The 25,069-nt window shown below is 35.1% G+C and overlaps 1 protein-coding gene across 1 annotated transcript; it reads right to left on the bottom strand.

Moving 5' to 3' along the window:
• Positions 1–276: 276 nt before the first annotated feature.
• Positions 277–24,215, bottom strand: LOC149794373 (ubiquitin-fold modifier-conjugating enzyme 1). The gene is made up of 5 exons (XM_089968547.1): positions 24,082–24,215; positions 17,705–17,836; positions 12,021–12,097; positions 7,030–7,120; positions 277–4,487 (listed from the first exon to the last, which is right to left on the bottom strand). Exons 1-5 carry the CDS (start codon positions 24,202–24,204, stop codon positions 4,404–4,406), a joined length of 507 nt encoding a protein of 168 aa, XP_089824673.1. The 5' UTR covers positions 24,205–24,215; the 3' UTR covers positions 277–4,403.
• Positions 24,216–25,069: the final 854 nt, after the last annotated feature.

Raw genomic sequence — 25,069 nt, forward strand, 5'->3', positions numbered from 1 at the left:
TCAGTATGGATTTTCTATATGGTTGCACTAATCCCTTCCATGTATGATTACATCTGTCACACATGCATGGAAAATGTTTAACCTATGATGACTATACTATAACTGAAATTTGTAGGAGGGTTTTACAATAGACCATTCCTTCTCTTTGTATTTACTCCATGCATTCATGAACATTACTATTTTTGTTCTTATTTTATTATACTAAAAATGAATAGTTGCAACTATACTTCATTTCATTACTTAAAAGGAATAAAAATTATAACAAACTCAAAAGTATAATTTTCATTTCAGTTTATTCATTTTATTTTTCCCCTAGTTATTTTCAGGTCTTTTTAAGGTATAAATTGCAATCAACAGACAAATGCATGCAATCGTCAATTTGTATATTCCCATTTTTAATTTCAACTTCAGTTTGTTGACAACAAAAATGACTTTAAAAAGTGGTATCACTCTGTATGTAAGACAAAAGATACCTAACTTAAATCAACCACAAAAAGCAATTTGGTTGACTTGACCTACTATATATTTTTTGTGATCTATTACACTAGGCCGATAAATCAGCTGCTCTCCCGTGATGATATTGATTTTTGGTTTAGGGGCTGATATCGCCTATTTATTAAAACATGCAAAATTCTGCAGCCACTATTTGGCTGCACACATCAGTGTATATTTTATAACCTTACTGGTATTTCTTGTGGCTGTGGAGCTACCATTGGCTGAAGGGTTCTTTTGATGACATTTACATTGTACTTCTGGAGAAATTCCTATGTTTGGTGAATTGTAAATCAACATGGAATAGTACAACCATCTGTCCCATGATCATTTTGAATTTCACACTAGATATGGCTGTTACCAATTACCAGTATGTGTCTAAAGTGTACACAGATTTGTTCCAGACAGATCTGCATGCAGAAAAATTGCACATTTTAATGAACAGGTAACATCACACCCACATATCGTCCATCGGCATCAACACACATTCCGGGGGTTGATTTATCGGACTACTATTACACATCATCAATTCACAAAAATAATATGTTGTAATATTTCATACAGAGAAACTCTTTCTGAGTGAAAATATGCTGATTTTCATCATTGAGCAAATGTTGAACATTACAGTAGTCCCCCTCTTGAACGGCCCCCCGACCAGCGGCCACCCACTCCTTGCAGCCAGAATCCATTGGCACCGACGAGTTTGTGTTCAAAAGTACCCCTCGCGAAAGGCCACCCGGCTAATGCGACCAGCATATTAGTGCAATAATATAAAATTTACCCCTCACAAGCGGCCACATTTTATTTTGATATATATCCAGAACCAGTATTGTATTCATAACGTATGTTAAGTAATCCGATTTATGTTTCCCAATGTCAGGTTTTCGTTATTGAAAGAAGTGTTGACTAAAGTACATGCACCACTAAGGTTAATATTATATCAGTTACGCCTCACGAGAAGCCACATTTATTCCATAAAGCCAAGAAGGACTTCAATTTTAATCCATACAAAAGGGTAAGTACATGTAATCCAATTAGCCTTACTGCTGTGTTATCATAAGATGTCAGGTTTAGTCACTGATAATTGTTAAGATTACAATTATTGAACAGTAGTAACAGCTGAGAAGTGGCAGTATCGATGTACAATACACAAGTCAGCAGGAAAATGATTTGATAGCCTTTATGGCTTCCCTTAGTAAGATGTTGAGCTTGTTGACTTTGATAATTAGTGGCTATTACTACTAACAATAATTGTCAAAATTACGAATCCTAACAGCCGCGAGGTCAAATCTGCGTGATGTTAATGGTACATATCGAAGCCGTATTGGCTCTCTCACTTAGTGTAAAAAAATGTAAAAAACAATAGGGTACCAGACTGCGACTAACGAATCACGTGACAAGATCACTTCCTTTATAAACACACGGCAATTTGTTTAGATGCATAAAAAATTGTTTTATCAGTATTGTAGTTGGCAACATGAATAAATTAGTGCAAAAAGATCAACATGTCATTGAGGAAAAGAAAAATTCTCAGTTTAGAAGAGAAAGTGAAATTAATTCAACTGACCAAGGGGGGGGTCGAGGATCCTTGCAGAAAACTAATGTCGGAAAGACTCCGATAACAATATCGTGAAAGATAAGGAAACAATTCTGCAGAAGCGGGAAGGTAAAATGGCCGGAGAAAGGAAGATTGTTTGAGCCAGGAGATGTTTGTATCTTCATTTGAATGACAAGAAAAAGCAACAATTTTGTCAATTGAATTGGGATATGACTTTACTGCAAGTAACGGATGGTTGCACAGATTGCAAGTGCGACATAATATTAAGTGTTCTGTCCTTAGTGGAGAATCAGCTGATGTTAATAATGAAGATTAGAACAAAAGACTAAATGATATATGCATGGGATATGACAGCAAGGATATTTTTAATTGTGACGAGACTGGTTTGGTTTTTAGACTGTTAGTGTTACCAACAAAGTGACAGATGATGTGATTTGTAACATAATTATAAAGACAGTTTTAAAACTATATCAATGGTTATTCATAACATTCTTTTGAAAATGATGAAACAGTTTGTTTTACATTTATTTCACACAATATGCATGTGATTTTTTAATGAAAATATTAAATGTTTTAGAATTAAATGTACTTGTGACTTTCTTCATATGTATTTACTATTTGCATTGGTCATCCCCCTCTTGAAAGGCCACCCTCATCATAAGGCCACTTCCCTGCTGCAATAGGGCTGGCCTTATAAGAGGGGGACTACTGTATAAGAAATAGTTTCTACACCAACATTATTCCTACAATGGAAATATCTGACCAAAATAGTACCAAAATTAAATACAATATACTATACAAAGTATAGGTTGGTCCTGCAGCCCTTTATGGAAGGTACACATTCATATTTAAGATGGGTGAAACATTTAAAATCCTGACATTTCCTATATCCTATTCTTTAACAAAATCTGTTAAAAATACAACAGGAAATCTTACTTTTATTTCAGTAGTGACATCAAATTCCTGTAGAAGTGTAATAAATATACTACTCCTAGATGACAATGTCAAAAGCTCAGCCATATTTTACCAGATGCTAAGAACCTTCCACATTTTTAGATTTTGCCAATAATGTTGTAGGTGGGATCTCATTCCAGTAGCAGTGAGTCAAGAATGAATAATTACCATCAAGACCAGTGATTAAAACAGACATGACACCATAGTCTCCTGTGCAGTGTAATCATAGATACAATATGGTTTCTCAGACCTCATAAAATCTATTACAAATGGTTTACTTTAAATGCAGATCATGGTGTTACCTGTGAAATACTGACTCAAATATCATCAATAAAAATGATAACATTTCATTTAATCTTTGCTCCCTGAATTTGCTCTAAAATTAGGCAAAAAGTTATTTTTGTACTACTACATGTACCAGAAAGTTTAAGTGAATTAGTGACTAAGAGAGAGACAGTCTAAAGAAAGCCAATTTAAACCATACAATATTTTGGTAGCCACTAGCTTCTAATTATATGTAAGCAATATTATTTGCCTCATGAATCAGACATAAATTAAATCAACTGGAAAAGGTAAAGTAACATTAATTATGTCATTGAAATGGGATCAGTTCTGAATAATGAAGAAGTAATTGTCATAAAGTGATAGCTGGCTACAAGGAAGTCAACATAACAAGACTTGATTACCCACAATACAGCACCCATCACTATAAGTCCATTCATTATAATACAGTTCCTGTTATAAAACAAATATGATCATTGATCTCTTCCAATGAGTGATAGTAAAATTACACATACATGTACTTCATTATATGACAGTATACTCTACGACTCCCACGGACAGTTTCATTATGAGCAAGTACTGTATTTTGTTGTTTGAGGCAAATAATTCATGCATTTTTATGTAGTATATATATATATATATATATATATATATATATATATATATATATATATATATATAAAATAATCAGTTGCAACTTTCATGACTACAGCACCAGATTTCACATGTCAGTCTTCATTAATAAAAACTTGCTAAATTTGGACATTTTTATCAGACTTGTTGAAAGATATATGAATCCTGAACAGTGTAGAAAGTAGACACAATTAAGTATGACAAATAAACAATCCTAAGACAGGCCTTGAGAGTTGTTAATCAACTGCAACTGGACAGTAAATTCCTCCCTCCTTCCTGGGAGTCATAAAAGTTACTGGCACTATCAAGAACACAGCTTTAGTGCAAGAAAACACAAAATTTAAGTAACCTTGGCAATCACAAACTGTGGTAGATTACTGGAGGTCAGATCCATGTATGACTAATGTCAATGTCCGTAGAAATCCAACTGTGAACATCACAATTATGTGTACAGATGTCGGGATTATTGCACTAATATTAAATATCATTTCTCTGCAGCTTTTTCTTTGTACTTTATAATTCCTTTTTCTATCAAGTCTGGAATTTCCACTGCTAGCCAAGGTCCCAACTGAAAAAGAAAACATGCATTAGTCAGCAAAAGATGTCTTTCAGAACAGATACACATAAAACTGAGTATTCTGGCTCACAAAGAAAAAATCAAGGCCAATAGGTATAAATAAATTACAATCCAGTTAATTTTCAACAACTCAAGGATCACTTTTTCAAACTCAAAATCAATGCAAGATTTATCTGGTCTCAGTAAAGTCTTCCCTTTCTGACTACTTTTAAAAACTGGAACAAATGAAAACTCAAATCAAATAAATGTGCTGCACGCAGTTTCACTTTTTAATATTAAAATTTATATTCTGTGGTGGCAGTAACTACTCATGCAGAAACAAATACAAACTATATTTCTTGGGTCAAACTGAAAGGCAAAAAGAAAGAATCTGTATCACACTTGAATAATGTTATTAAAAAACAGCTGGCCTTGTCATGACATACTAGCACATTATACACAATGTTTTCATTGTCAGATCAAAGTCCCTCTTATCTCGTTCACAAGTCAATCATTATATATTTAATAAAGAGAATCATAACAGCTTTTCAAAAGTGAAAACCTTCAAGTTGGCAAATATAGATCACAAATCTGCTGTGATCTCAGCCCAGGTACCAACCTGAATTGGCCCATTCTTGTCTTTCTCCAAGGTGGATACTTTAAACTCTTAGACCACCAAAAGAGTCAAGTATACTGTGCATTTTTATGTCAATAATAAATATGTTGAGTATATTGTGTGTTTTAATGTTAATAATAAATATGTTGAATATATTGTGTATTTTAATGTTAATACTAAATATGCTGAGTATACAGTAGTCCCCCTCTTATAAGGCCACCCCTAATGCAGCAGGGAAGTGGCCTTATAATGCGGGTGGCCTTTCTAGCGGGGGATGACAAATGCGAATGGTAAATACATATGAAGAAAGTCACAAGTAAATTTAATTTTAAATATTTAATATTTTCATTAAAAAATCACATGCATGATGTGAAATAAATGTAAAACAAACTGTGTCATCATTTTCAAAAGAATTCTATGAATAACCATTGATACAGTTTTAAAACTGTCTTTATAATTATGTTACAGTTCACATCATCTGTCACTTTGTTGGTAACAGTCTAAAAAACAAACCATTCTCGTCACATTAAAAATATCCTTGCTGTCATATCCCCTGCATATATCGTTTAGTCTTTTGTTCCAATCTTCGACAACTTTATTATTAACATCAGCTGATTCTCCACTAAGGACAGAACACTTAATATTGTGTCGCAGTTGAAATCTGTGCAACCATCCGTTACTTGCGGTAAAGTCGTCATATCCCAATTCAACTGACAAAATTGTTGCTTTTTCTTGTCATTCAAATCAGGAAACAAACGTCTCCTGGCTCAAACAATCTTCCTTTCTCCGTCCATTTCACCTTCCCACTTCTGCAGAATTGTTTCATTATCTTTCACGATATTGTTTATCTGAGTCTTCCCGACATGAGTTTTCTGCAAGGATCCTCGACGACTCCCCCCCCACGTCAGTTGAATTACTTTCACTTTCTCCTCTAAACTGAGAATTTTTATTTTCCTCGATGACATGTTGATCTTTTTGCAGTAAACTATTCATATTGCCAACTGCAATACTGATAAAACAATTTTGTATGCATCTAAACAACGTGCCGTGTGTTTTTAAAGGAAGTGATCTTGTCACGTGATTCGTTAGTCGCATTCTGCTACCCTATTGTTTTTATACATTTCTTTACACTAAGTGATAGAAGCCAAAACGGCTTCGATATGTACAATTAACATCACTCAGATTTGACTTCGCGGCTGTTAGAATTTGTAATTTTGACAATTATTGTCAGTAGTAATAACCACTAATTATCAAAGTGAACAAGCTCAACATCTTACTAAGGGAAGCCATAAAGGCTATGAAACCCTCCTGCTGACTTGTGTATTGTACATCGATACTGCCACTTCTCAGCTGTTACTACTGTTCAATAATTGTAATCTTAACAATTATCAGTGACTAAACCGGACATCTTATGATAACACAGCAGTAAGGCTAATTGGATTACATGTACGTACCCTTTTGTATGGATTAAAATTTGAGTCTTTCTCGGTTTCTATGGAATAAATTTGGCTTCTCGTGAGGCGTAAATGATATAATATTAACCTTAGTGGTAAATGTACTTCACTCAACACTTCTTTCAGTAACGAAAACCTGACATCGGGGAAACAGAAATCGGATTACTTAACATATGTTATGAATAAAATACTGGTTCTGGATACATATTCAAATAAAATGCGGCCGCTTGTTAGGGGTAAATTTTATATTATTGCTCTAATATGCTGGCCGCTGGTCGCGTTAGCCGGGTGGCCTTTCGCGAGGGGTACTTTTGAACACAAACTCGTCGGTGCCAATGGATTCTGGCCGTAAGGAGCGGGTGGCCGCTGGTCAGGGGGGCCGTTCAAGAGGGGGACTACTGTATTGTGTATTTTAATGTTAATATTAAATATGTGGTCTTTTTAGCATAATATGAGATAATTGGACCAGGTGTAATATCCTTACCCCTAATGCCATTGCATGAGCTATACCAAACTTGGGTACATTTCTGGCCCACAATGGTTTAAAGTGGTCTGTCATACAGATTTTTCCTCCCCTGCAAAAGAAAAGGGATAGTACTTACCACATTGTCATGTATGTATGTATGTATGCATGTATGTATGTATGTATGTACGTATGTACGTACGTATGTATGTATGTATGTATGTATGTATGTATGCTGGCACATCAGCACAATAATGCCTGTATTGTGCCAATTAAAGGTAAAGTACTAAAAATGTAAATATAAAGAACTGCAAAACAAATTTTAGGAAGATAAACCTTTCCATATAAATATGAAAATGAAGTACTATAAAATAAAATATAAAAGGTAAAAAGTTTACAATTCTTTAAAATATATGCCAAATAACAGATCAAGCTAAAAATTCATAAATATATGGTGAAAATTTGTTACATAAACCACATTCATTGCTATTTTTCTGGATATGTCACGAACGTGATAAATCCATCTAACTGTACAAAAGAAAAAAAAATTCTATACATGAAAGCCAAGGCAGTTGTTGCAGAAAAGAATGCAACCCCAAAAGTTTACATGTGTAGCAAATGAACAGCCTTTCTAGACAGTCTTCTAGACCCCTTCAAACTAAACTTCTGTATCTCAATGCAAGTATATTGTATCCATATCAACTTGAAGTGATGGGCTTTGGTACAGTACTTCAGTGCCATTCTGTATGAATTCTACATACTGCTTGGTTATCATTACAAGCTTCATCCAAATTCATACTAGAGTGCTGGAAGAGTCTATTTTGAGAAAACATAAATGTTAAAGGAAAGTCCCACTTAACTAATAGTCTTAGGGACAAAAGCTTTCTGAGAAATATGAAACAGCTCAATTCTGCATGCACAAACTGATTCAATCATCCAAAACTGAATCACATGAGGATCTCAATCATCAGGATTTAGATTCCAAAGAACTAAACAATTCTCTGTCGAGTCTTTGACACTGGGGATCTTGGACTATCAGTCTTCAAGAATTTAATGTCTAATATGACAACTTAATGTCCATTGAAAAGGACAGCAAGTTCATCCATACACATACATTATTCCAATTTACAGAAAACACAGTCTTTGAATACTGCAGTCAGTGACAAGCAAAATTGTACATAACAGTCACAAAGATCAGTTTCAAGCTGATAAAGCTAGTTATATATATACCCCTTTAGAATGAAGCACAGAACAATATTGATACAAAGAAAAGGAGCAGAGTATGCTCAGAATTAATTAACAGATTAATGCTTATACAACCAGAGGTGACATCTGTCAAAGATGTTGATTTTAGTAGAGCTATAACAAAGTGGAGCAGGAAGAGAGAGAGACAGATATTGATGTTTAGATAAAGATTGACTTATGATCATTTCCCCTCCTTTGTCTCTTTGATAAAGGGGGAAGTCTCCTTGAAGATAAAATCATGTCATCATCTCTCCTTAAATTGGACATGGGAAATAAATTTGGAATTTCTCTTGTTTATGGAGAGATATTTAACAAGTGAATGAAGGTGCTGATGGAATAAATGAAATTGGCATAGAATGAGCAATGGGGCAGATTTCAAACTGCTCAAGTTTATCACCTTGTCTAAGTTAAAAGAAAATTGTAGAATATGACTGGGTGCAGTCCTTCTTCACTAACAAATACATGTACCTGTGGCTGTAGCAGTCTTATGCATGCACAGGAAATAAAATGTTAAAGATTTTGTTGGTATTCAACCTTATTCCCAGGTCCAGATTTGTTCTAGATGAGATTTTCTTTGCACAAGGAAACTGCATTATTTCTTCTGTTTCGAAGATAACATCGTAGTATCTTCCAAACATAACTGAGACACAAAACTGGTAATAATATGTTTTCAAATCAGTCATGTTGTACAAAACAAAGAGAGTTAAATGGAGCCACCATTAAATGGCATAAAACGCTGGGTGAAACTCACTGCAACCAACATGTCTGTTTGAAAGTATTGTTCTTATCTTCTCATCAGTGAGAATTGCACATAAATACGATAACTATATGCCTATCTGTAGTCTGCATACAGAAAATACAACCAAGAATGTCACATACATGAAAGGGCACCACCTACCTTCCAAAGATGGAAAGACCATCAAGTTCATATGTGTACTGATATGTACTATATCGTAGGCTGCTTATCATGAATCATATTTATGCATGGCACTGGTGTATCATTTCACCCCTACTGGCACATGGGCATCACAAAGTGTACAGACCAACATAATAGATAATTATCCAGAAAAGAAGGAAAAAAAAACATGCATTAAGCAAATTATGAAATTTTTCAGACAACAAAAAGAATTTTCACATCACAAATTGATATTTTTAGATTACATGTTGACTGTAACAAATCCATATTAATCCTTGTCATTTACCAAATCTGCACAACATAATTGCTTTGAAACATAATAATTAGAACTTGTACAGAAATAAACTAAGGGCTGTTCCAGAAAAGGTACTTTTAATGTGGGGTACTCACCCATAGATGCAATTTGGAATTTTCTTATCATTTGAATTTGCTATCAAAGTAGCCTGGCATATATTTTTTTTTAAACTGCCAACCCTGGGTAACATGCATGTTTAAATGGAACTATCCTAATGTGAAGCACTGTTTCATCAAAGAGTCAACATTTAATCTGAAGCATATTCTAAAGGTAAAACAAAACAATCGGTCAAAAGCAGTAGCTTCCCAAGGGTCAGTAGATTTTTTTGTTGCTCTTCCTAAGACCTTCCTCAACCAAATAGAGTGGCCACCATGCATAGCCTGTCATGTGCTGAAAATAGCAATAAGCACCACAAAAACGAAACAAATGATAGAAAAGCCAACAATATGATCTGAAGCTGCTTACATGAACCTCATATTTTAACTACAATAATCCAAATCAACATGGACAACAGTTGTGGACAACTGAGTTTGAAAAGAAAAAATAAATATGGCTGATATGTAACTACTTGATAATGAGTTAATTTCTACTGACTGATACCCTGTGCTCACCACTTTTATATAGCAAAGGTTATTTCACACAAATATGAATCCATGGGACACATGGCTTAAGAATGATGACTGTCAAAGTTTCACATGTGTGCATCCAGGATGTAGGAATGCCCTACCAAGACCTCTGGGTAACATTACATAATGATAAGCCTGTCATTAATGACAAAAATGGATACAGATGATGCTCAATTTATGCCATTTTGATTCATGCGCTTTCATTTTAATGTCATTTAAATTAAAAAATAACTTTCAATCTACCATGTTCGGTTTTACTGTCACTGGCATCATTTGCTGTGACATGCTCACAGCTCATGTTCCAGCATTTACATTATTTTTTTATTTATGCCATAACCTCAGGAATGCATCTATGGTGTAAACCAGTTGGCAATAAGATAATGACTTAGTTAAAAATTTAAATACTTTAAAAAAAATCAAATCATTTTCATGCAATTTTTTGTCATATTGTGCTTTTTTTGTGGAAGATCTAGATACCAGTTCAAGCATAGAATGTAAAGCAGAAAACTATAGGATCTTAAGACTTTTTTACAGAAAAATGGCACATATATGACAATACCATATATACATAAATTTTGACAATAAGCAAACCCTTAATATGAACTACATCTCTGTTAATATTTCCTACTTCTGAGATACATCACTTGTATATAAATTCCTGCCTCATCATTGTTTTTGGAATAATGTTATTAACATTTACTCCACTCCTATTACATCCATGCTATAAATCACAGCCTGTTGAATGAAAGAAATTAAGGTTCATATTCTGAAATTTACCCATCTTAAGCTAATTTCAACACTTGTACATGGGAAACAAAATCTGTAACACCTATTCAATTTGGGAAAGAATGTTAAATTAGAAAATATTTCATATGCTGAACAACCTTGATCTAAAAGATTTCTTAATGTCAGTAATAGGAGACTTGTTGGTTGCATTAGTTTTCAGAATGTTATGCAGTGTTTTTGTTCCCACTCCAGATTTTCAAAAATTTATTTGCAGAGTTTCACATGCAGCTCTGAAGATGGTAGCCTTAAAGCAAACTACTAAAACTTCTGTTAAGTTTAATTTTCAAAACTTTGATAATACATTAATCTGCTCAAAACTATCAGAAATTATTTCATAAAAATGCTTTCAAATTCATCGATTCCAAAAGAGCTAAATGTAACACTGAATGCTCACCACAGATAACTATTTACAACATCCACACAATAGAAGATCACTGACACAAATTTGTTGTATAATCTGACCTGTGTGTGTGATTTGGATTTTAACATAGCTTTAACAATTTTTCAGTCATATCACTACAATGTCTGCAGTGTGGCAGTTTATAGTGATGTCTAGCACTGAGGCATCATGTCGCAGACATGCAGCATGATGTCCCACCCAGTCACATTATCCTGACACCAGGCCGACCAGTCCTAATACTAACCCCTTAATGCTGAGTGCCTAGTGAGGCAGCTGTTAGTACCATTTTTTATAAGTCTTTGGTATGACTTGGCTGGGGATCGAACCCACAACCTCCTGCATCTGAGGTAGACACTCTAACCACTAGGCCATCAGAGCGGTTATAATCGGACCTGTGTTTATGAATGTGATTTAACACCACATCAGCACAATCATGGCTATACAATGCCAAATAAGTTTAGGTATCCCACAAAAAGCACACAAAGCAAATCCTTCACATAAAACATCAAAATTGTTTGCTCAAAACTGCACTCTTTTAAAGGGCCAGTACCTGCTCAGCTGACACATCATCCCCGAGTAAAATGGTTGCCTTCATTAGTTGCCTCTTATGGCATACAGGTCTAGGTCTACCCCATTTGATACAAATTATAAATAGAATGAACAGGACAGAATCTGATCTGTCAGCAGGTAATTTATAGACTGCAAGTTGCCTAAGCAAATTACTCTTGGAGAAAATAAACTTACCTGTACATTTTTGCTGTTTTTCCATCTAGCTCAGGCAATGCTATTTCCGGTGCTGTAGTGGGATATGTAACAGGAATCTGAAGTACAAATTATAGACATAAACATTTTGACTTTTCATTAAGAAAGTGGGAAGGACTATTGTAATTGCCCATTATCTTGCAGAAAATGGGAAGGTAAATTTTAGGTTTGTATAATTTTAATTCCTAGCAAGTCAGCCATTTTTTTACAACCATTTTCAAAAAAGCAAATAAATTTTTAAAAACAAAAGATTACACCAAGGGAGATAACCTGGAGAGCTACTAACTAATTATAATCCCTCTCGCTAACTGAAAGCACATATTTTAACCAAATAAAAAAGGAAATAGAACATGAGACTCACTTATATGGTACATGTATACGGGAAAAAAAACTGAATTACTAAAGTCAAACAAAAAACTGAACCAAAATTTAGAAACAGATTTATAATAACAGTACTATGTTACAGTTAAACTATGATGGTTCTAGTTGTTGCCAAAGTTGCCCAAATGAAAATTCTCAGACACGAATTAATTTTAATATAAAGAATTCATTTGCCAATTGTAAATTTTGAGATTATCCAGTTGTCTGCCAATGTTTGGCTTTTAGTTTCTGCTGGCTGCATGTAATACATTGACAAGATCATATGAATATCGTTCATTGATTCTTTCTTTAGGATAAACTTTCAGAAAAATTTAATACATAATAAATATGTTTATTCACACAGGAAACAAATTCTGAACATCATTTAAATAAAATACAAACAGATGTGAGTTTCATGAGGGTAACATCTGGAAAGGAAATTCCAGAGTGTGGCTCTTTTCTGGTATACCCGGTAGTAAACACCTAATTTTCAAGAGCACAATTTTACAATCATTGAGAAAATTAGTATGCCAAGTCAGGCAACCTAAATTCAAAACTTACCATGATAGCTTGACAGACATATAGAGAGACAGGTGGAAAAGGATATCTCAAAATTAGCCCTCCTCATTTATGAAGAGGCATAAAAAATAGATTTTATCAATATGAACATATTAATGGTATCTTCTTCAGGAGAAAAGGTAATGAGATGGAGGCAGCTACATGCCCTTAACCCAGAAAGAGACCGCCTACAGTCCACTACAGTAAGTGAGGCAGTTTAAGATTGAAAAATTTCTCCACTTCCCCTTACAGGCTTTCAAAATGGAGGGTCTTACTACTCAAGCAATTCTCTCCACTACTTATGAGAACTATTTGTTTTTTACGGCTTTGGATTCAGGTAAAACTCCTTCCATCATGATTGCTTAAACAGATGAGGATATATCTCTTTTTTCCAGAGATTTCTACTGCTAACTTTATCAAGTCATTTATCCATGATTTTCCCATTTGAGGGGAGCGATTAGGATGTGACACTCTGATTCTCTTGCATTTTGAAGCACCTTTGGAATCCGAGGTATTGGAGGGTAAGCATATGTGCCCAAGCCATTCCAATCAATGGAACAAACGCTGACTGCACTGGCTTTCAGATCCAGGACTAGTAAGTTGAGAATTTAGCATCTCACATTGTCACAAGTACATACATCAGTGGTCAATCTCAGTGAGTACACATTTGACTGAATACCAAGGGATAAAATGACCTTTCCATTTGTATCAGTTGATGTTCTCAATACTGCAAATCTACAAATACATCAAGACTGCCTGAATATGATGAATTTGAACATGGATCTGTCATCGATGACAAAACATTATTAAATCCCAAACAAGAATGTTGAGGTCTTGGATTTGGATCCCCATTGATTTTTGGATACAATTCGCCATAGTGGAGTGGAACTGTTAGATAAGATGAGAATGCTTCTCCTGCCACCAACAAAATGGCTTTCATCTCAAGGATATTTATATACAATAGAAATCCTAAGTAAGCCACTGTAAACTACTCTCCTGGAATGATGGAAGAAGATATACATTCCAGCCTGTTGCCACTAGTGTTCATACAAACCATCAACTTCAGAGATTGTACCATCATGAGAACATCTAATGTAAGCCAAGTGAAGTTCTCCCATTTCCTGAGATGACACCTCATATGCATGGGGACTGGTATTGTTTGTTTGTTCCAAGGGGCAAAGTTTCTGCCTTTATTGGGACAAAAGCATCATTTGTAATGACCTCATAAATAGGCGACCTAGGTCAACAAGATCCACTGATGCATTGAGTAACCCTGGTTAGTGAAGGGCTTCTCTGACAAGGAATCCAAGGCTGAAGAGGAATATAACAATGAATTCATGCCAGGATTTAAATCATTAAACATCTGGTGTTTTGAAGACTGTCATCTAGGTTGCTGAAAGTCATGGATGAGGAGATGGTCCTAATGTGACCCAATACTCTGTCTATAATACAGTCCTACCCGTTTATGTCGACATCCTCGGGCCCGAGGAAATATTGTCGATGTAGGCGGATGTCGAGATTAGTGTTTGGGGGGGGGGCTCAAAAAAAGACAAGTTAAATTCGTCAGTAAGGGGTGACCTGTCATCATGAGAAGCATTTACACTTTGAGAAAACAATGGAAATTTTGAGTACATGAAGACAAAACCAGTGTGAAATACACTTGTATATTGACAAATTACAATTTGGTTACCTTTATGTAATAAAATCCACATAAATATACTGCATCTGTCACATTCTGATATGAAAAACATTCACTATGGTATTCAGTGTCAATATTCAATGTCGGCATTAGCACATGGTTGCATAGTTGTTATTTACATGCTTCAAGTACATGTACTTAAATCAGCCTAGATTTTGGTCAGTCTGTTCCCATCTTATTGAGGCTACCAATGGGATGGGGCTATTCACAGGGAAATGAAAACCTGTCAACAAGTTGGTTTAAACAGTACCTGTATTTAGTTACAGAAGTCATCATTAAAAGTACATAAAAGCAAACAAGAGAAATGCGGATGATATGATTAATGAAGGCATAATATTGTATTCACTGACACATGCTAAATAAAGTTAAAAAGGAAACTTTCACAGCACAAAAAACTTGTTTTAATCACCGATCACTTTGGAAAATGCAAGAATCAACCAGATTTCATTGCTTTTATTCAAGTTGCTGCAAGATGCCAACTTTATAGGACCAAACAAAAGCCTGTTTTTTTTTTTATCCAACAGCGACATTAAAGCCTGGCGGCAAGATCAACTAATTGTTGAACAAAGTACATGTATGGGTCGGAACTGGCAGCTTGTCGACATAAATGATTAGAAAACAAAGGATTTGTTCAAGCTGGGACCAACGGCTTCTGTCAACATGTACATTTATTTTTTTATCTCAACGTCGACATAAGCATTACAATTTTGGTAGTAATAGTAGACCAATGGACCGGGACTTTGCTTTTTTGTCAAAATAGGAAGCTTGTCGACATAAGTGATGTCAATATAAGTGGGTAGGACTATATATGTGAAGACACACTGACTGATTTTGAGATTGAAAGGGAGTGCAGGAAACTGGTAAACTATCTCCCTTAAGGCAAAACGCAGGAACTTCCTGGAATATATATATATATATATATATATATATATATATATATATATATATATATATATGCATCTTGCAAATCCACATTGTAGTGAAGTCTTCTTGCTAAATGGCATTTAAAACCACCCTTGGTAATTCCATCTTGAAACATGATACATGGATTAAATGATTAAAAGCAGTTATAACAACTGGTAAAAGAATGCTTCTGGGCTTTAGGACCAGGAACAGTCTTGAATAAAACCCAGGTGATTTTAGATTGTGAATTGATCTCTACCACCTTTTCCTTGATTTCTTGCTGCAGTATGTCTGCCCTGAATGGGTCACTGGAGACATCTGTAGTTCAAGAGACCATGGTCCCTGGACAACAGAGGCTGTTGAAAGTGATGCTGAGGCCAACTGAAACCACTTGACAGGTCCATTGAAATGCATGAAAAATTCTGTTCCATTCAACAGCAAGTCTTGCCCCAACTGGGATATATGACAAATGCAATGTGAGAATGTCAAAAATTTCTCTTTATAAGGAGGATACTTACAGAGAAACTGAGGTGAGACAGGCATACACAACAAAAACATTCACTCCTTTGACTTTAGGGGCAAGATCAACTGTGATGCTGACCTGCTGCAATATGAAATGTATGCTGAGTCCAGTCATGGAGGAACAGTGCCATTTTATCTTCCATAATGTCCACTTCTTTAAGATGGGATGGATTAGGGGAAATATCATCCACAGAACTAGTCCTTACTTACATGGTGAAACAGCGGAGTTGGCTTGATTTGATCTTGCTTATATGTACCCAGTAGAAACATACCGCCACAAAACCCCTGCAGTATCAGGTATAGATTCTGCAAAAATGACTCATCACGTTTACAGTATAGCTTGGACTGTAGCCAAATGCATAAGGGGCAATATATGCAGAAATATGGAGTAAGAGACATATCTTGGACCACTTCTTGGTTGGTGGGCCCTCTGAATTGTGATACTAATCCAAAAGGAAATCATTCATTGATTAATGGTGTCCTTGCCTCTCAGAGTGTGCTTCTGCATTTTTCCTTTATGTTTTTATTGTGCTCCACGCACTAAAGCACAGTCACTTTTAGTACAGCCCATGTATATATTACATGTGTTCCTACAGTGGCTACCAATGCATGCTAAACATGTATTATTGTTGTTATCCACACCTTTCCAATATTTAAATTGTTTGCACTTTGTCCTGCTAATGGCTGAAAGCTGTAACAAGAATTAGAGGAGACAATAATATATATGGGTATCCAGCCATGCATCATGCTTGATAAACCCAAGTAGTACTGGGCTACTACACCATATTATGTAAAGTTACCTGTGAAAACGAGCGCACATGGCAGCCTATACAGGTGACAATAGAGAAGCATTGCTTTTTCAGTAACTATGAAGCAGATGCTACACATAAAATATATGGTGAAAACTTAACTTTAAGAAAAGTCCCCAAAGAATGCCTCTACACTTAGAAGCATCACTTTTAACAACTATGAAGTGGACACAATGACTATATATTATGTATAGAGACTAAACTGGTATCTGTCTGAATTAAAAAGCGAAATGCATGCAGCAATAAGTTAAATAATTGCTGCAACCATGAGTTTTCTATAATACAAACATTACCTATGCAACACAATAAAATTATTAAATATATGAATTCCCATTACTAAGAGAGAGGTCACTCTAGCACACATGCAAGTGAGTACAAAATGTTTATCACAAAGTTGTAATTCTACAACAGATAAAGACTTTGTCTGTGAAAGAAAGGAGGAAGAGAAAATTGAAAATATAGATGGATATACTTCCCTGAGAAGAGAAACTCCTTCAACTTGCTCTAATGTTGAATGTCTTCCAAAATTCTTGGATATGAGATGGTATCTCAACAGGAGAGAGAGTGTGCTACTCAATACAAGCTTAAGTAATGACTAATGTACATGGATTTGACACCAACCTATATCAATGGGAGATTACTCTTGTGACAGCCACATGTAGCCAGAAAACATTAGCTCACATACCTATAAATTTGAGCTGGGAGGGCTGGATTTTTGAAGCAGCGGCAGTACTCCTAAAGTATAATGACTGGGTAAATAGGCAAAGAAGAAATACTACTATGCAGTGTACAGAAAAGCAAGTAGTAACACTTACATCAAATTCAACATCAAATTCATACTTCAGAAGTTCATGTATATACCAACATTTCCCAAACCATCTTGTCCCTTCCTTATTTGATTCTAGACGAAACCAGTCATTATCCGCTGCTTTATTGTTCTGAACATACTGCAATGGAAGGAATAAAATGTAAATTTAGTTTTATCAATGATTAAATGAAGCAATCCTTAATAATAGAACTTTGTCTAATCAGGGTTTTCCCTGAAGCAGAAAACATGCAACACTGACTTCCTTTCTCATCAGGACACTCATGCAAAAATCTGAAAAGATAAAACAGACACAAATTCTGAAAAATTTGTTTTCCACTGAAGAGACCCTGAAAGTTGATGATACATATGTATTTCAGAATCCTGATGCAAAAAGCTGATGAGTCCTGGGATTTCCTTTTTTTTTAATATATTAATTTAAGGAAAAATCTGCGACAGCAACTAAAATGAATAATGTAAGAAATTTTTCTGAGATTTTTTATTTCAAATTATTTGTTTAAATATGAATCCTTCTCCATCAGGATATACAGTACCTGTCATTTTACTCTCATAAAAAATTCCCACTGCCATCCATCCAACCATCCTGAGACAAACGGTTAACTCATATATGTTAAAATTCCCACTGCCATAGATCCAATCTTCCTGAGACAGACAAACCCACTGATGTTAACACTCTCACTGCCATCCAACCAACCATCCAGAGACAGACAAAAACACATATGTTAACATTCCAACTGCCAACTGCAGACCAACCCATATATATCAACATAATTGTATACCTGTGATTCACTGCAAACGTATGAATACTGCACAATGTAGAAAAGAAGACATATAGAAAAAATCATTTTTAAAAAAGGCCACAATCATCTATAAAAAAAGACTACTTTTCCACTGTTTTTCTAATAAGGATTAACTTTATATTTTCACTTTTTCATCAAACATTAAAATACTGATGACTACATTCATTACCAATTCCATCTTTTTCATAATGCATTAAACTGTAACTATAATAAATAATATAATTCTGATGTCACGTTTGCCTGCCCGCGATTACGTAAGTCAGGAACAAAGGAATGGGTTAGCGCCATGTGTAGGTAGACCCTGCATCTATCGCAGCGATTCATCTTTGTACAAGAGCCCACATCATTAGGTGTCAAAACTAACATGTAGACGTTGGAAGCTTTGTTCTAAGAATAAAGGACCCTCGATGCTGTTGTAAATCTCCCCGCATTGACAGATGGCCCGAGGCTTGTCTGTTAAACCGGACTGACTGGGGTAGAATTGATATCCAATCGGAACTGAGGAAGGGTGGGGCCATCAATTCGAACCAGAATTTAACAGTCATTTGGGCTGGGAGCAAATTAGTCATTGTGAAGCATCGTGCTGGGAAGCTGTAGCAATAACTCCGAGGAAGCCACTCGTGAATTGGCGGGAAAAGAAACCTTGGTACATTCAAGGACAGAAAGCTTCGTAAGGGTCAGTGAGTTATTTGCTCGATTGTTGCAGAATGTTATGGCATTGTAATTGTAATTATGTGCAGTATGTATATTTACTTACTAGAATTGTTAGTATGTAGAATTACCTTTGTATTGTTTAATTTACATGCGTACTTGAGAAATGAGCCATGATTATGTAGACTGCTAGCTCGTAGTCAGAATTAAAATTGTAATTCGCTATCTGGTTACTCCGTGGTAAACTAGTGTATTTATTTATGTGATATTCTAGATTTTGCAATTGTTGAATTAAATTGTAACTTTGGAAATGGTTGCACTGTGTAAATTTAAATAATATGGATATTTGAATATTTGTGTACACTTGTGGGAGTGTAATGTACAGAAATGCGTCTGATTGTTGTGATATTGTTCAGAATAATTAATTAAGAATAAGATTAAGAATATATTGATGTGACGCAATTTAGTGATGTCTGTATGATAAGTAGGATACCGCTCTTTATTGCAACATTGTTTTCTAGAAGAACGTGTGTGGTTTTCAATGTGCACGAATGCGTGACCAAAGATGTAGATAGCCTCTATCTGATGATTGATTGTTGATTTAGTGTGAGCGAGATGGCTAACGAAATGTGCTAACGTCCTTGTGTTTTTCGCAGGAAGCTTTTGGGGACAGAACTACCAAGTAGTCAATTCCCAAGTCTCAGAGAGACAGGATAGAACAAAGCAGTTGGCAGAGAATAAGCCTAGTTGCTAAAGAAAGAGAGAGAGAAGGGGAGGAGAAAAGGAGACAAAAGGGGAAGAGGATAGGAAGAATCGCAGTACGGAGAACGCCGGAAGAAGGAAAGGAATTAGCAGAGTAGAACACAGATGAGTAGACCCCAAGTACAGGGGAAAGCCATCTCACACTATAATCACATGATGAAATAGGTTGTTACATGGTCGAGAGGAAGCAGATTGGTTGAGAAATTAATATCGTTTAAATTGTATTAAATTGTTATTCTTTTGAATTTCACCTTTGTGTTCTTAACAATTTAATTGTCGGTATTGCATTTGGGGGCTCAGAGCTGTACCTCTCTCTATCACTAATTTCACTTCCTACAAAAATGAGCCAGGGTGGGAATTCCATAGAATTCAAATAAATATTGGGAGCACCCCACCCCAACTCATAACAGAACGTTCATAGAACCCCACATCTGACACTACTACAAACTTTACAACTTTATATTTCAACTAATTTGACAACTAACTTGAAGCAAAGTCAAAACAGGAAAATAAAATGATGTACTGAAGAATCCATTTCAAAATCTCTGCAAAATCATGACTATTTAGTATGATTTTTCAGCTAATTTTTCTTATATATGACAGACTTCACATCAAATATGGAATCAAATTATGAGAATTGTGTGTACTGCACATTACAAAACACATTAGGTTGATAAATAAATGACACTGAAGCAATTTTATTTAGACTATGATACATTATTTACCTCTGAAAAAATGGTCTGCATCAAAATTACAATTAGTAATATTTTATGGAACACATTTGCACCTTTTTAAACTACTACAACATTTCCAAGTAACTGAACATTCCACAAAACAATATACCTAGTGATATGTTGGGCACAGACATCAAATCAGATCAACGATAATAATTTCATTTTTAAACAAACCCTTTTTCTACATTTTATAATATCTTATATTTAAAGCTCTGAAATAGTAACATGAAAGCAATTTGTTCGATAACTTATTTGATACTGGCCAGCTGAACACAGGAACAGCTCTTTTGTGCTAACCATTATTTAGACTGACCAGAAATCTGGTAGTATGTGCTTTCTGTGAAGTGCTTTGTGCACACGGTTAAACCTTAGAAGACCTTCTTCAGTGAAGAAGAATTTTTTTTTTATTATCCCTGAAATAAACCCAGGATAATCTGTTGCTCAAGATGTTCATCAGTTAGTAAAATACCAAGTATAAACAGCCATGATATTTTGGTGATTGGCAAATTTCATTGTAAAATACCAAGTATGAACAGCCATGATACTGTAGTGATTGGCAAATTTCATTGTAAAATACCAAGTATGAACAGCCATGATACTGTGGTGATTGGCAAATTTCATTGTAAAATACCAAGTATGAACAGCCATGATACTGTGGTGATTGGCACATTTCATTGTAAAATACCAAGTATGAACAGCCATGATACTGTGGTGATTGGCAAATTTCATTGTAAAATACCAAGTATGAACAGCCATGATACTGTGGTGATTGGCAAATTTCATTTTTGTTTTCATTTTAATGAACATGATCTGCATACTAATGAAAAAAATGGACACCCCAAAGTTATTTATGAAATATGGGGGGATTTTTTGTGATGTAATCAGCCATTGTTTTGTTGTCTCTTACAGGACTGCCTCATTCAATGCTATGAATGAGCCAGTCTTTGCTGCTAGGTGCACCACAACATTTTAAATAATTGTTGTTGTTGTTGTTGTTATGGTTTAATGCCATTTTTCAGCACACAATAGGCTATATATGGTGGCCAGTATTAATGGTGGAGGAAGAACCTGGGAAATCCCTGGAAAGAACCACCAACCCTCGAGAAGCTACTGGCAAGCTTTGTCATATACCCACATTGGCCAAATCTGAGACTCGAACCCACGCAGACAGAGGTGAGATGGCAGTGATCCATAACGGAGAGCTCCTTAGGCCACTCGGCCACTCAGGGCCCCTATTAAATAATACCTAAATAAGCTACATTAATTTGATGAATAATTTAAAGAGAAATTCATTCAAATTTTTTTTGAGAATTACTGAATTCACAACATGGCTAGCAGGTTAATATTTTCAAATGAGGATTTAAATTTGATGATTTAATCAAAGATCAAGGTAAGGTTTCACCAAGCTGGATGAGGGATCAGCTTAAAATTAACAAGGATTTTTTAATTTTTTTTAGAAACCGTCAAGGAATCGCTAAATTTGTAATTTATGTGCAATGTCGATGCACAAGTGATTAAATACGCAAGGAATATTCAAATTTGGTGACATCAAAATGCACTCATGAACACATTAACCCCTTGACGTTTTTGTCGTTTTGGTCTGAAATTCAAGTAGGAAACATGTTTTGAAATCTATTTCTGAATACATCTGAAAACACCAACTTCCAGGTAATCTTCCAATAACATACTGCCTAGTTGTGTTAGAAACATCGTTTTTCATTGGCTATTTGGCTTGCACATGAGCAGAAGGGTAAAAGTTGGAGTTCTTTTTTTTTCTTTTTTTTGTTGTTTAACGGACCCATTATTTTTGTATCGAGACCACTATTTATTCAAAATGCCCATCTTATCCTACTTTTTGAAAAGGTTCATCCGTCTGTTTGCAGTTCATACTGGAAGGCCTTAGATCTGAAAACAAAAAGTCTAAAGTCCGGACACAAAATCAGATTCCGACCATGGGCGAATTTGGGGTAGAAAAAAATCAGGTCCAAAAAATGAGGTTTTTCCCTCTGTATTTTGAAGCTTAACTAGAAATTCCAGATAATTTAACTAGAAATTCCAGATAATTTGGTATCATTGTAGAGCTACATCCGTCTACCTTTCTATAATACCACCCACTTTAGTGTATTGTACATGACCTTGACGCTACAGAGCTCGGCAGTAGGCTACTACCTCCTGCCACTTAAACTGATCACCAGGGGTTAATGTGTTAAACCATGAAAACAGTCCTATTACTCGAGAAGCTATCATATTTTACACCTTAAAAATGGTACTCACTGATCTCTGTAAACTAAAACTGCTGAAATTCATGCCAATGGAATTTACACCTTATAAAATTTACTAAGTACAGGCACATTCAAAATTCGAATGGTTGATAAAGGAATCCGATATATTATGGAATGCTACAAAGACTGGCACAATTTACATCAAAATGTGAGGTCAGTCTGTAGATGATGTTAATTTACAAAGGTACTGGTTCTGAGAGGTTTCACTGCTGAAATTTTTATTACAGAAATAATATAGTCTATGGTGTAAATGGTCTTTATACTTTTTAAAGTGTGCATGTTGGAATGATGGTTGTCTTGGGGTTAGCATACTAGCCTCTGACACAGTTAGCATACTGGCATCTGGTACGAGAGGTTCCAAGTCTGAATTCCAGTGAGGGGGCAAGAACATATATTTCCAAACACCTCCATTAATATAACTTTAAGCTATGGAACTAAAACAATGTACTGTCTGATGGTGGTATTAACTGCAATCACCTTTGCATACCTGTCCATAATACTCAATATAAGAAAGTGTCATTAACTGCAATCTAAATAGACTGATCCACTCAATACTAGGTTGCAGTAATTATGTATAGCAATACAGATGCTGGCAAATGTTCATGAAGTAAAAAACTACAGCTGATTGTTTTTCCTATGGATATGTTTTATGTACAGATTTTGAAGAAATTCCACCTTATTACGAAGTTCAAGCAATTCCATGTATATGAGCATATGGTACAGTATAATTCTGACTTGAGATATTAAATTTTATTAGCTATTTTTAAGTGTAAGTATCGAATCTTTAACTCAGTCAAATCATCAACCATCTCACATTTTTCAGAGGTGAAACCCATCACTTTCCAAATTAACATATGGTAGCACAATAAAGAGAAATTGACAAGTCTTTGATGCAGGAGTGAGCTAAGCCCCTTTCCAAAAGGAAAATAAACATACATTAAAATGTCAAAAATGGTGTAGACGAAAGATTTCATTAAACATAAATGTCTTATCTTATTCTGAACACATGAATGATTTACCCATATCAATACCCCTCCCCCTCCTGTCAACATTTCCACGTAGCAGCTGGGAGAAGAAAACGTAAAAACAGGACCATACCACACAGTTTTCAAGCTATAATCATATATAAAATTCCACCTTTATAAGTGACTGGTATTCCTCTTTTAATCTTTGAACCCAAAGCTCGCCATCACGTGGACTAGCCTTGGTTTTCAGTAAAGTAATTTCGGCAAGTGTACGTTTTGTTGCTTCGTCAACCATATTGGAGTTTAACTGGTTCAACCTAAACTGGAAAACAGAAGTGCACGCGTTAGCTAAGTCGAACATTTCCTGCGCTTATAATCCTTAAATAAAATCTCAAGTCAGACAATGTGGATGTTTCTTTTATAGTAAGATACATTGTCATAACCAAATTTAAAATGTCGACATGACTAAGAATTCTAGTGCGCCCACTATAATCATCGTGACTATATGACTAAAAATTCTAACGTATCCATTATAGTCATCGAGACAATATGACTAAGAGTTCTAGTTTATCTATTATAGTCATCGTGACGATATGACTAAGAATTCTAATGTATCCATTATAGTCATTGTGACGATAAAAATACTAGTGTACCCACTATGGCCAGTCTCTAATGCATACAGTGCAAAAATGCGCAAAATAGAAAAATTACACAAATTTGTGACATTCTAAAATTGGCATCATCTGAAGTGATGAAATGGGTATAATTATAATGTAAACTTTCTATTTTGAACATTTCTGCTTTGTAAACAGAGGCTGACTTCCAGGACCAGTCAGTAGTTAAGTTCAAAGTTTTTACATTTTTGGTGAAATTAGATCTGTCCAAGTTGCCCTTATTATATTGATATTTGACATGGCTTTAACGCAGACCAATAAACCTCAAATAGGGTACAATGAAAACATATGTTAAAATCCATTTTAGCTAACCATAAACTTACCAATAAAAAGTAAACTAAGGTTTTAAAAAAGTAAAATAAGGAAAACTGAGTAGGGACCAACCAGAGTAGGTGTCCTTGAATCCTCTTAGAAGTTTTGATTAATCGACAAGGATAACTATCTGGGATAAAAATAAATCTGACCGACCAATTAACCTCAAATAGG

Source organism: Sinohyriopsis cumingii, chromosome 8, assembly GCF_028554795.1.
Source record: "Sinohyriopsis cumingii isolate HCF-2022 chromosome 8, ASM2855479v2, whole genome shotgun sequence".
In the NCBI taxonomy this organism is placed as follows: domain Eukaryota; kingdom Metazoa; phylum Mollusca; class Bivalvia; order Unionida; family Unionidae; genus Sinohyriopsis; species Sinohyriopsis cumingii.